The 12,246-nt window shown below is 39.6% G+C and overlaps 1 protein-coding gene across 8 annotated transcripts in view; it reads right to left on the reverse strand.

Moving 5' to 3' along the window:
• Positions 1–12,246, reverse strand: part of LOC106844645 (schlafen family member 11-like) — a 21,024-nt gene continuing 8,778 nt past the window's right edge. For all 8 annotated transcript variants that reach the window (XM_070482797.1, XM_070482806.1, XM_070482803.1 and 5 more), the window contains 2 exons: positions 4,880–5,603; positions 1–4,673 (listed from right to left, as the gene is read on the reverse strand). In XM_070482797.1, the coding sequence (XP_070338898.1) occupies positions 3,890–4,673; positions 4,880–5,603 (1,508 nt within the window). In that variant the 3' untranslated portion in view covers positions 1–3,889. The remainder of the gene's footprint in view (positions 4,674–4,879; positions 5,604–12,246) is intronic.

The following is a 12,246-nucleotide window of genomic DNA, read 5'->3' on the forward strand; positions in this document are numbered from 1 at the left end:
TAAATATATTTTATTCAATTCAACATTCCTAAAATATTATCATTTCAGCATGTAATTAATATAAAAAAGGATTAATGTGATATTTTCGTTCTTTTTTCATATTAAGTTTTTGAACCCTGGTGTGTGTTTTACGCTTCCATCGCATCTCAATTTGGACTAGCCACATTGCAAGTACTCATTTGCCACATGTGGCTACATATGCCAAATCGGACAGTGCAGCCTTAATCAGTGACATATGGACAAAGTCACAAGACAAGAGTCAACATTAACAAACCAAACCAAGAAATAAATAGCAATGAGCATACCTAGTGCCCAGATACTGGTTTCTAATGCCATTCTCCAATAAAAGGAACCAGAGGGTCTGGCCCCGTGGCATACTGGTTAGGTTCGCATGCTCTGCTGCAGCAGCCCAGGGTTCGCAGGTTCGGATCCGAGGTGAGGACCTAGCACCACTCATCAACCATGCTGTGGCAGCATCCCACGTAAAATAGAGGAAGATTGGCACACATGTTAGCCCAGGGCCAATCTTCCTCACACACACATAAAAAGGAACCAGAGCGCCCTAGAGAAACAGCTGATTCTAGGGCTGAGAAAGAGAATATATGAGATGGGCCTGGAGCATCGTGCAGTGCTAGAAAATAAGGAAGTCCTCAAAAAAATAAAAGGACAGGGGCATTCAAAGGGACACAGGAGTCAACTTGAAAGAGCTCCCAATAGCTAATGCTAAAACAATTTGAGCAACAAAATAAGTGATGTAGTATTGAAATATAACAAAAAATATTAAATAACTATCTTTGAGTCCATAAATATAAATGACTGGATCCATAAATAAATGAGCAAATCAGTATATAAGTAAATGGGAGAGAAGAGACAATTCTCCAGAAGAATTCCAAATAATTTATGTCAATACTGTGTTCCCAAGGAGATGGAGCTTCAATCCCCATCCTTTGAGCTTGGGCTGCACTTACCCACGTGGAAAGTGGGAAAAAGCAACTTGATAGTGGAGAAACCTGGCAAGCAGTGCCTCAGTGAGATGATCAAGGTTAACATCATCAATGGTAAGTCATATTGATAGCACGTACCCTTGATATGATGTGATGAGAATGACACTTCACCTCTGTGGTCTTCCTCTCAAAAACCCATTAACTCTAGTCTAATTATGAGAAAAACATCAGAAAAACTCAAATTGATGGTCATTCTACAAAACGCCTGACCAGCACTCCTCAAAACTGTCCAGATCATCAAAAACAAGGTCTGAGAATCTGTCGCAGACCAAAGGAGGCTAAGGAGATGTGACTACTAGATGTAATGTAGCATCTTGGATGGGGTCCTGGAACAGAAGAAGAGGTAAAAACTAGGAAATCCAAATAAAATGTGGAGTTTGCTGAATAGCAACGTACTCAGGTTGGTTCCTTTGTAGCGAGAGATGAACCACAGTAATATAAGATGCTAACAAGAGGAGGAACTGAGTGAGGGGTATATGGGAACTTCCTGTACTATTTTTGTAACTTTTCTGTAATTCTAAAACTAGTCCAAAATAAAATTTAATTTAAAAAACATTTTGTTTTATTTTACAATAGCTGGGCAGGTTTTCAGATCTTTAGTGAAATTAGGTCCCAAATGGCTAGAGCTAGATGGTAGAGATAGGCAGGCACCTCAGCAAAACCCAGTTGGAAGCTTAACCTTTTGCTGGCTCATATTTGGCCCCATGAGGGAGACTCTGGCCTCAGTCCTCCTCTTTTCCCTAGTGTAATCAATTATTTTACAGCACCACTTTTTTGGTTTAATGAGACACAAACTCTTAATTTTTTGTTTGAAACAGAAATGCAGCAGATATACAAGGTAAAGCTTTCCTCATTCATATGGAAAAAGAAGGCAGCATCAATAATCCGCTTCTATCTAAACAAAAACTCATGAATATTTATACGTTTTTTAAAATGTGATATTTTAAAATTGTATTACTAGGGCAATCAATAAATCATTAAGTGACACAACCAATCAGAATTAGATTTTTTAAGAATTACTTTCACACGCATAGCACCAACTCTGAAGTCCAGAGATCTTACAAGACTAATTTATTAGAAACAACATTTACAACGATAGCTTTTTGATGCTGAGTTGTATCTGATTTAATGCAGTCAGAAAGAAAGAAGGAACGTCTTCCTCCTTATTTTGCTGAAGTTAGAAGAGGCTGCAGTTTCAAGGCAAGAGGCTGGAATTCCATGAGTAAACCCAGATGGAAGAAAGACAGGCAAAGAAGTTCAAAATTTACAATGGCAGCGGCGGGGGGGGGGGGGGGGGGGGGCGGGGGGGATTAGTAGAATAAGATTACTAATAAATGGAATATTAGCCATGGAATATTTTAATTTCCATTAGTTATCCAAATATTTTATTGTTATTTAGATTACTGCTCTTAAATGTTTTGTATAGACAGAACAATAGAAAAACAAATAAGCAACTGCATTAGCATTGTTAAGTGTCAGTATTTTTAGTTAGAAGAATAATTGTGTGGCTGTATTAGTTGGCTCAGGCTGCCATAACAAAATACCAAAGACTGGGTGGGTTAAACAACAGAAATTTATTTCTCACAGTTCTAGAGGCTGGAAGTTCAAGTTCAAGGTGCCAGTAGGATGGACATCATTCTGAGGCTTCTTCTCTTGGCTTATAGTTGGCGGCCATGTTTCTGTGTGCTCACATGACCTCTTGTTTTTGTGTGTGCAGAGAAAGGGATAGAGAACGCTCTCTGGTATAGTCCTATAAGGACTCTAATCTCTAATCCTATCAGATCAAGACCCCACCTTTACGACCTCACTTAACCTTATTTCCTTACAAATCTACAAATACAGCCACACTGGGGGTTAGGGCTTCGACTCATGAATTTTGATGGGACACAAACATCCAGTCCATAACAATGAGCCATCAAATTATGAAAGTAAAGGGAAAAAAATTACAATTCAAGAATGTACTTGATTTAAAACTTAAGTTGGTATGTTATAGAACAATAAATGGAGCTGAGCTGAGAAGCTGCCATATAAACTCCTTGATTTCCATGGACTCTATCTTTCCTCAGTCTGTTCACTTAGGGCTGATATACAACTTTAAAACCAGATTTCGGTCTCTAATACTATCTCCCACTGAAAGCCAGAGAAAACAGGTTTGTGTGTGTTTTCTATTGGCGTGTAATTTCCCCATGAAGGGATAATTAATGCTCACTGTTACAATGAAGGCATGGTCTGGGCCATTCTGAGAATAAAAATTGGAAATTACAATTTTAAAGGATGAAATAATCATACCACTGCTCTCTGTCCTGCCGAAATGGTTAAGGCCTGCTCTGTCAGTGATAGAATTATCTTCGGAATCTCCCAAGTCCTGAATCAATATGGCAAAGGGAAACGTCAAGAATTCAGGAAACAAATTCTGCTGGTATGGCCAAGTTAGGTCCTACCAGACTACCCTTCTGCAGATAACCATAAGCTCTAGGCAAATTTTAAAAAACAAAAAAATGCGTGAAGTCACTGAGGAGAGTCAAGACTTGGAAGAAATGAGGGCCACAGGACAAGCTTCTTGTTTTTGACTTTTAACCAGAGCGTAGGGCATAGTGTGTGCTGTGCAGGGTGGCTAAAGCTCCTATAGAAAACCTTCGTCATTCTGGCTGGAGGAATCAGGGGACAGAATTTGGGATAACAAGAGCTCCTGGATGGAGTTAAAGGAGGAATCAGGAAAGGAGAGTACCAGAGAGAGGAAGTTCCAAACTCTGTGTGTCAATTCTGCCCAAATCTCTAGGCAGGTCTGTGAACCAAAAACAGAGTTTCTGCCCATACCAAACAGATGTTCACCTATGGACATTTACACAGCAACTGCCTCATCTCATTTTGGTTTAGGATTCTTCCTAACAGTCATCATGCCACAGAATATATAGCTGTTGTTTTGCCCTAGAAGACAGACAGACAAGAATATTGTATAAGATAGCTGACTCAGCTGTCCGTGGATAGATCCCAAACACAATGTTCCTTTCCAGGCCAGAGAATCGCCGGACACTGTCCAACACAATGTGATCATCCAACATGTCGCATGCATCACTGACCTGCACTACTCTTTTCTTCCTCATTGCTTTCAGGAGCTTATGCTTGTAAGGCTCCACATAGTCCATGGTGCTGACAAGCACAGCAATGTCCTTGGGAGAATAGCCCTTTTCAAAGAGAAGCTTGCAAGTTTTTGCCACATAGGTCACTATTTGCTCCCTAGTCGAGCGCTCCATAATCTCAAAGTTGCCTGGGACGCCCTGAGCCCACTGAGCTTCACGGAGCATCTCCAGGGACCCAGGAGGGATGTTAAATGGAGGGTTCTTTATGATTTCCTGCATTACTTTTTGTAAGTAGTTGGCTATTGGATCTGCATTGCGGACCACTCTGGTGAGCTCTTCTCTTGGATACTGGACTGAGAAAGGGGGGAGGCCATTGTCAACCAAGTGGCTGGTCTGAAAGTAGTCCAGAAAGATCCAGAGAATTCCTGGGTGACCCTTTTCTCTCTGAGTGATGCTTTTTGCCTTCTCATACCAATCCCCATCTTCAGTGCGGAAATTCTGAGCTTCATCGATGATGATGTGTTGAATCTCTTTGAAGTTATTTTTCATGAAAGTTTTCCGGGTCACTGCCTGGCAGATCCTTTTATTACTGCAAAAATTAAAATGACACACTCAGGTTTTCTCCAAGTGAATAAAGGAGGAAAACTACTCTATCATGCTCCCCAGAACACGGTACTGTTGTCCCACATCATTTTACCACCTAACTCTCAAGGAACAAGGTGATTCTGGTTGAGGGGGGTGTGGAGTGAATTCAGACCGAACCTCACTGGTTGACAATAAGATCCTACTGCTTACCTGATAAAGTTCCTCAGAGGCTGGTTCTCACAAACGTAGAGAATTTTATTTGCTTCACAGTGAAATGTATTCCTTATCTTCTCCATGATCTTCATGGCCATGATTGTCTTCCCTGAGCCAGGTAAGCCATGGACAAACAATTCTCTGTTCTTGCGGAGGTTTTTTGAGAAGATCTCATACTGTTGGGCTGTGAGCAGATTTAAAACCTCACAGCCAAGCTGGTCACTCAAGAAAGATCTGAAGCTGAGCAGAACAATCACAAGGGACTGCAGCAAGGCTTCCATTTGTTGGGTGTCTTCAAGGTCATAGGATGTGGGGTAATCAATTGGAGAGCCGGAACCGGCCAAGGGCTCTGCATGGCTCTCAGGACTCAGGCGGAGGACCTTGGTCATGACACACAGCTTCCCGGTGTAGCCCCCCATGTTCACCAGCTTCTGCTTCAGAGTGAAGGCAGTGCAGGTGCAGTAGAACTGCCCGTCCACATCCTGCTCCCTGAGAACGCTGTAGAGAATGGGGGAGCTGTTCTGTGCTATCAGCAGAGCATCACAGATGACTCCCTGCTGCTCTTGCAAGTTCAGGTCCACGGCCCAGCTTCTAGAGAAGATCAAAATTCCCTGCGAGAAAGGACGCATTTGCTCATTGATTAATTCCTCCAGACCTTCATGCTCTGAGGACAGCTCCTTCCAGAGGGATTCAGGAGTATATTGCAGATGTCCCGGTGGCACTAGTCATGGAAAGAATTATAAATTGGGGGGAAAAATAATATTTATTTTTGTGATTAATTATAATTAATCAAAATTAATTATTAAACCTATACTTAATCATAACTAATCTTATTAATTAAGACAAATGGTGGACTGTTGTATATATTCTTTTGCAAATATTATTATATTACAATGAGGGAAAATAAGCCTTGAAAAATCTGGCACACTTCATAGAAACCCATGTGCTTATTACGTTTATGGCCTTGGGAAATTTCTTAACCTCTCTAAGACTGTTTCCTCATCTGTAAAATAAACAAACAGAAAAACGCACGAAAAAATAGTACCTCTCCTATGGTGAGGAATAAATGAAATAGCATAAAGTATCTGGCTCATTGTAGCTGGTTGAGAAATGTTTGTTCTGTTCCCCTTCCTTCTCTGAAATTATCTGAATCTCAAAATGTCCCTGAACAGACCCCATTGATGGAGGTAGAAGGAGGCCTCCAAGAAGAAGGTACTGATAAACATTTGGAGAAGATGAAGCCATGTAAAACCTTTCATTAGCAGAGAACTCCCTGCAGTCCTGGACCAGGAGACCCTGAGGTTAGCCCCCGAGTTATCTCTCCTGAGGCAGAACTCTGGTATCGTGCACTTAGAGATCAATGTGAGACTCCATCCATCACAAGAGTCTTCCCTTTGTCATGACGGAGTAAGGACCAATGATGTGGCACGAGAATAAACTTGCACTGTAGGGTTTTAAACTTATTTCAATGATCATTTGTTCCAAAGGGGAAAAAAATGAGGAGATTGTTTTCATCATGTTGTAGTAGTGTCAGATCACAAACCAGAGTCGGGATTTGTAGACACAATTTCAAGTGAAATTACCCATATTTCATTAGTAATTGTTTATTGTTCTTAGTTGCTGGTGCTTTCTCACTGGTACCTGGTGTCTGCACAACTTGATTACGTCTGCCACATGGATGATAGTGAGTAGGAGATGGCATCTATTATGAGACACATCCAGATTTAAGAGATGTTAAAAGATGGGGGGAAACACGCATAGTAGAATGGACAAAATAGGCTAATATAAAGATGTGTTTAAAATGGAGCTTTAGGAAGCAAAGGAAATATAAAATGAGAAAATACATCATCTGTTGATTGTATTGGGGAGTTTACACACATCTCCAGTCCTCACAATTCTGCAACGCAAATATACTTATTATTCTCTTTTTCATATAAGTAAATGAGAACTCAAACAGGTCAAGTGACTTGCCCATGGTCACACCACTAGGAAATGGCAGAGCCAGCATCCAAACCCAGCCCTCAGACACCAGACCCTCTGTGGTTATCACTCTACTTCACTGCCCTGCAAGCCACACAGACCACCTCTGCCTAATAAATGAAGAAAGTCACTAACGTGCTTGATGTTCTTAGCAAACGTGTTTTAGCTCATCATTGAATAGGTCTTATATTTCTTTAATTATATGATGGGACATACTTCCTCAGGAAATTATGTGAAGGCAAGAAGTGTCCTTTTCATTTCCTTGATATTGCACATGATACTTAGAAAATTACAGGGGCCAGGTGTTCAACAAATGCCACCACTCCATGTGTGCCAGAATAGTTACCATTCCCCGGTGACCTGGGGCCTCTGTGCCTCTGCATAGGTGTGCCCTGAGACTCTAATGCCCTCTTCCACTTATGTCACCTGATAAATCCCTCTTATTCTTTCCAGAACTCTCATGTCTGTCCTTCTCTCCTCGGGACTCCCACAGAACTTTGTATCCATACTGGACACAAAACTTAACATGGATCTAGTGAAATCTTTAGAAACAGAGCACTGGAGCGTCCAGAGCAGTTGTTTTCAAACTACAGGAAATCAGGTGAAGGATCCTAATGGTTTGGGACCCAGGATGAAGATGGTTGGGGGCTGGTTGATTCTGACATACAACTCGTGCTCTGACTTTCTCTAGTAGCAATAACTCCAGTAATAGACAAAATTTCTTTTTCGGACAGTCACTGAATTTCCTCCAAAAGAAACCTTTACAGCGTTTAACCTGAAGCCAAATTATTGTCAACCAATGCTAATAATTAACGTGCTGAGGACATCCCCATTCTTTTTTTGTTTGTTTTGCTTAAGGAAGATTAGCCCCAAGCTAACATCTGTACCAATCCTCCTCTATTTTGTATGTGGGTCACCACCACAGCATGGCTGATGAGTGGTGTAGGTCTGCTCCTGGGAGCCAAACCCTCAAGCCTCGCCGCTGAAGCAGAGAGCACTGAACCCAACCACTATGCAACCAGGCTGACCCAAGGACATCTCTATTCTTAATAGCTGGAGTCCAATTGCAAAACAAAAACCAGACTTCTTGTTTACCACTGTTAGTGTTCACAATCTAATAATAATAGTAGACTCTGAAAATGAAAATTGGCTCTTAAAAATAATAATTTTAATTAGGTAGTACATTCCCATAGTCCAAATACCAAAACACTCCTACTCCCATCTGCTCCATTTCCTGCCTTCCCAACCCCATCCTACTCCCCTACCACAGATACTTTTGTTTAGTTTCTTGCCTATTCTTCCAAAATTTCTTTATGGAAATACAAGCAAATATTTCCCACTTCTTAAACAATAGGTAGCAAACTGTTCAGCACTTTACAGTTTTTCACTTAGCAATATATATTGGAGATCTTTCCATATCAGTAAACAAAGAACTCCCTTATTGGGGTTTTTTCCCCACAGTTATCTAACATGCCATTTTACGGATGTGCTGTATTTTATTTAACCAGTCCCCGTTGATAGGTTCTTGGGTTTTTTTTGCCGTAATCTTTTGCTATTATGATAATATTCCAATGAGTATTTGTACATTTGGTATGTATGCCGGTATATATAAAGAATAAAGTCTTAGCAGTGGGATTACTGGGTAAAGGTAAATATATTTGTAATTCCAATAGATATTCCCAAATCATTCTCCAGTGGAGCTGAACCAATAAGCAATCTCACTAGTAATGTATAACAAGGCTCGTTTCCCCACAACACAGCATATAAAAGACAATGTCAGATTTCTTTATTTTTTATACTCTAATAGATAGAAATGAGATCTCATTTTAATTTGTATGTCTCTTATATTGATTAATGCTAAGTATCTTTTCAAATGTTTGAAAGTCATTTGAATTCTATTTTCTCTGAACTCCCTGTTGACTTTTCTAAGTTGTTTTTTATCCTTATTGCTGCCAAGACCAGCTAGGCAGCCAGCCGAAGGGGCGGACGGAATTAATAGACAGAACACAATCCATATTATTCAATGGGACAGGGGACCATCAGCCTCAAGGACTGAGGTGAGGTCCTTCGGATCACCACATATTTACTTATTGTACTTGAGAGCAAGTACAATAGCCGGAACTCATGCCTGCAGGGACACGCAGGCCAGAGTCCAAAGGTTCTGTTCTTCATCCCCCAGAAGCACACCACCCCATCCCAGGTGAATCCCTTGGGGAGTGTCTTAAGAACAATCAGCAAGGTATGCAGATGGTGTTCCGTTCCTGCAAGGGCCCGGCGTTCCTAAGCCCCTTGTCTTCATGCTTGATAAGATTTTCCCTTCTGGCCTTTGATTCCAAGGCACAAACAATCTGGTATCAGCTTAGGCTTAAAGCCTAGCAAGAATGCTGCTATGATCTCCTGCAGCACCTTAACAATTTCTGGAAGCTCTTTATATATTAGAGACATTGGCCCTTTGTGATATGAGTTGCAAATATTTTTCCCAGTTGGTCAATGGCTCTTTGACTTTGTTTTTAGTGGCTTTAGCCATGCACAGTGTTTATATTTTTGTAATGTACTTATATATATCATTCTTTACTTTCATGGCTTCTGGATTTTGAATCTTGATTTTTCTAACCCTCATGCCAAAATTATAAAGGCATTTGATTTTTTTTAGTTTTAAAATCTTGACCCATTTAGAGGTTACATTGGTCTACGGCACAAAGTGTGAATCCATCTTTTTAAAAATAAATTGCTACCAGTTATCCCAATATATTTTTATTGAAACATCTACTTTTTCTCTACTTACTTGAGAGGTCAATTCCAACATAAACTAAATTCTCCTTTGTGTTTCCATCTATTTCCAGACCTTCTATTCTGTGCCCTTGGTCTAATTATGTGCCAATAAAACTCTACTTTTTTTTAAAGACTGGCCCTGAGCTAACATCTGTTTCCAATCTTTTTTTTCTTCTTCTTCTCCCCAAAGCCCCCCAGTACATAGTTGTATATTCTAGTTGTAGGTCCTTCTAGTTCTACTATGTGGGACGACACCTCAGCATGGCTTGACGAGCAGTGCTAGGTCCACGTCCAGGATCCAAACCAGCGAAAGCCTGGGCTGCCGAAGCAGAGTGTGCAAACTTAACCACTCGGCCACAGGGCCAGGCTCAAAACTCTACTTTTATTTGAGGCTTTATAATGATTTAATATCTAGATGGCCCCTCCTGTTTCTCTTCTTTTTCAGTTTTTATTTCCTGGCTCTTCTTGCTTGTTTATTTTTCCACTGGAACTTTACAATAACATTGTCTAGATTAAGTGATTCTCTGTTTTTTAAAAACTGATATCTCATCAAGTCTATAAAATAACTTAGCATTGATGACCTTATGATGTTGACTCTTCCTTTCAAGAATATGACATGTTTTTCCATCTGATTCAGGTATTCACCAAAGGCGTTCAAAGTTAAAGATTGTTTTAACTTTTTTCTCAGATTGATTTATCCTAGAGATTTTAATTTTTGTTGCTATTGAAAATTGAGTATCTTCTTTCATTGTCATATTAGGATATTGAATTCTGCATATTAATTTTCACATATGCTTCTTATAATGCTATGTAATGCGATTATTTCCATTCAACCTGGATTCTTTTGTTTATAGCAGTTTTTCACTGATTTCCTTGAATTTTCCAGATATATAGTCTTATCTTCTTTAATTTTTTTTTAAAGATTGGCACCTGAGCTAACATCTGTTGCCAATCTCCTTTTTTTTTCTTCTTCTTCTCCCCAAAGCCCCCCAGTACATAGCTGTACATTCTAGTTGTAGGTCCTTCTGGTTGTACCATGTGGGACACCACCTCAGCATGGCGTGATGAGTGGTGCCATGTCCGCACCCAGGATCCAAACCAGCGAAACTCTGGGCTGCCCAAGGGGAGCATGTGAACTTAACCACTTGGCCACAGGGCGGCACCTCTTCTTTAATTTTTATGCCTCTAATTTCTTTCTCTTATCTAATCGCCTTGGCTAACTAATATTACAGAGAAGTTGTAATAGTGAACATAATTGTTTTGTTCCTGAATTTAATAGAACGTCTCTAATATCTCCCAATTAACATGATAGTCTTTGGGGGATATACATAGATATAGATGTATAGATATAAATACAATGTTAAAGAAGTATCTATGGGTTCCTATTGTATTGAAAGTTTTTAAAAAAATCAAGGGGGGGGGCCGGCCCTGTGGCTGAGTGGTTAAGTTCTCGCGCTCAGCTTCTGGGGCCTGGGGTTTCGCTGGTTGGGATCCTGGGCGTGGACATGGTACCGCTCATCAGGCCATGATGAGGCAGTGTCCCACATAGCACAGCCAGAGGCACTCACAACTAGAATCTACAACTATGTACTGGGGGGCTTTGGGGAGAAGAAGGAGGGAAAAGAAAGAAGATTGGCAACAGATGTTAGCTCAGGTGCCAATCTTTAAAAAAACAAAATAAAATAAAATAAAAATAAAGGATGTGTATTAAGTTTTTTCAAGCGCCTTTTCAGTGTATTAGAAGACAATTATATAATTTTTCTGCAAATATATATAGAAATGACAAATTATAACAACTTTCTTAATGTTGATCTGTCCATTCATTCCTGGAGTTCTGTCTTTGTATCCTCATTCATAAGTAAGATTAATCTGAGTTTTCCCTTTTTGTGCTATCTCTTTCATATTTTGCAATTACTATTACTCTCACTTAAAAAATAACTTGGTAATTTTCATTCTTTTTCTATGGCTCTAGAACAATTTAAATAATGTTGGAAGTATCTATTCCTCAAATGTTTGATACAATTCCTGGAAAATTTATTTTTTCATAGGAGAATAATAGATTGTTGCTCTCTGAGCATACAGCCCAGTATTTTGTCTGTTATAATTTATTCTAAGGTAATAAGCTCTGCTAAAGTGGAGCTTACTGAGTTCAGAAAATAATTATCAATGCTAATGCTTACTCTAGGATATAATACTGTTTATTGTGGATAGTTTTTTAAATATAAATTTTATATGCAAATGAATGCAAAGACCTCAGTTAAGGAAAAGAATGAAATCTTAAATTGGGCAGTCGTTATCTATTAACTTAATGGCCCTTGATAAATATTTACACATACATAGGACATTTATGTATCAAATTCTAGTGTCAAATAAGCCATTGACTTGCTGCATAGACTTGAGCAAGTGGTTTCCTTCTCTAGGAGTCTAGAAAGAGGACAGCAATGGATTCCTAGATAAAACCTAACATGTTGGGAGTTAGGGATGAGACCAGAAAACAGACACTGTCCTTGGTTCTAAATCATTATTCTGGGCTGTTACATGATTGTTTCTTCTAAATCCAAAACATGTTCATCATTGATCTCATTTTATTTTGTTTTGTGTTACATCTTTTT

The sequence above is a fragment of the Equus asinus genome, chromosome 13 (assembly GCF_041296235.1).
Source record: "Equus asinus isolate D_3611 breed Donkey chromosome 13, EquAss-T2T_v2, whole genome shotgun sequence".
NCBI classification, from domain to species: domain Eukaryota; kingdom Metazoa; phylum Chordata; class Mammalia; order Perissodactyla; family Equidae; genus Equus; species Equus asinus.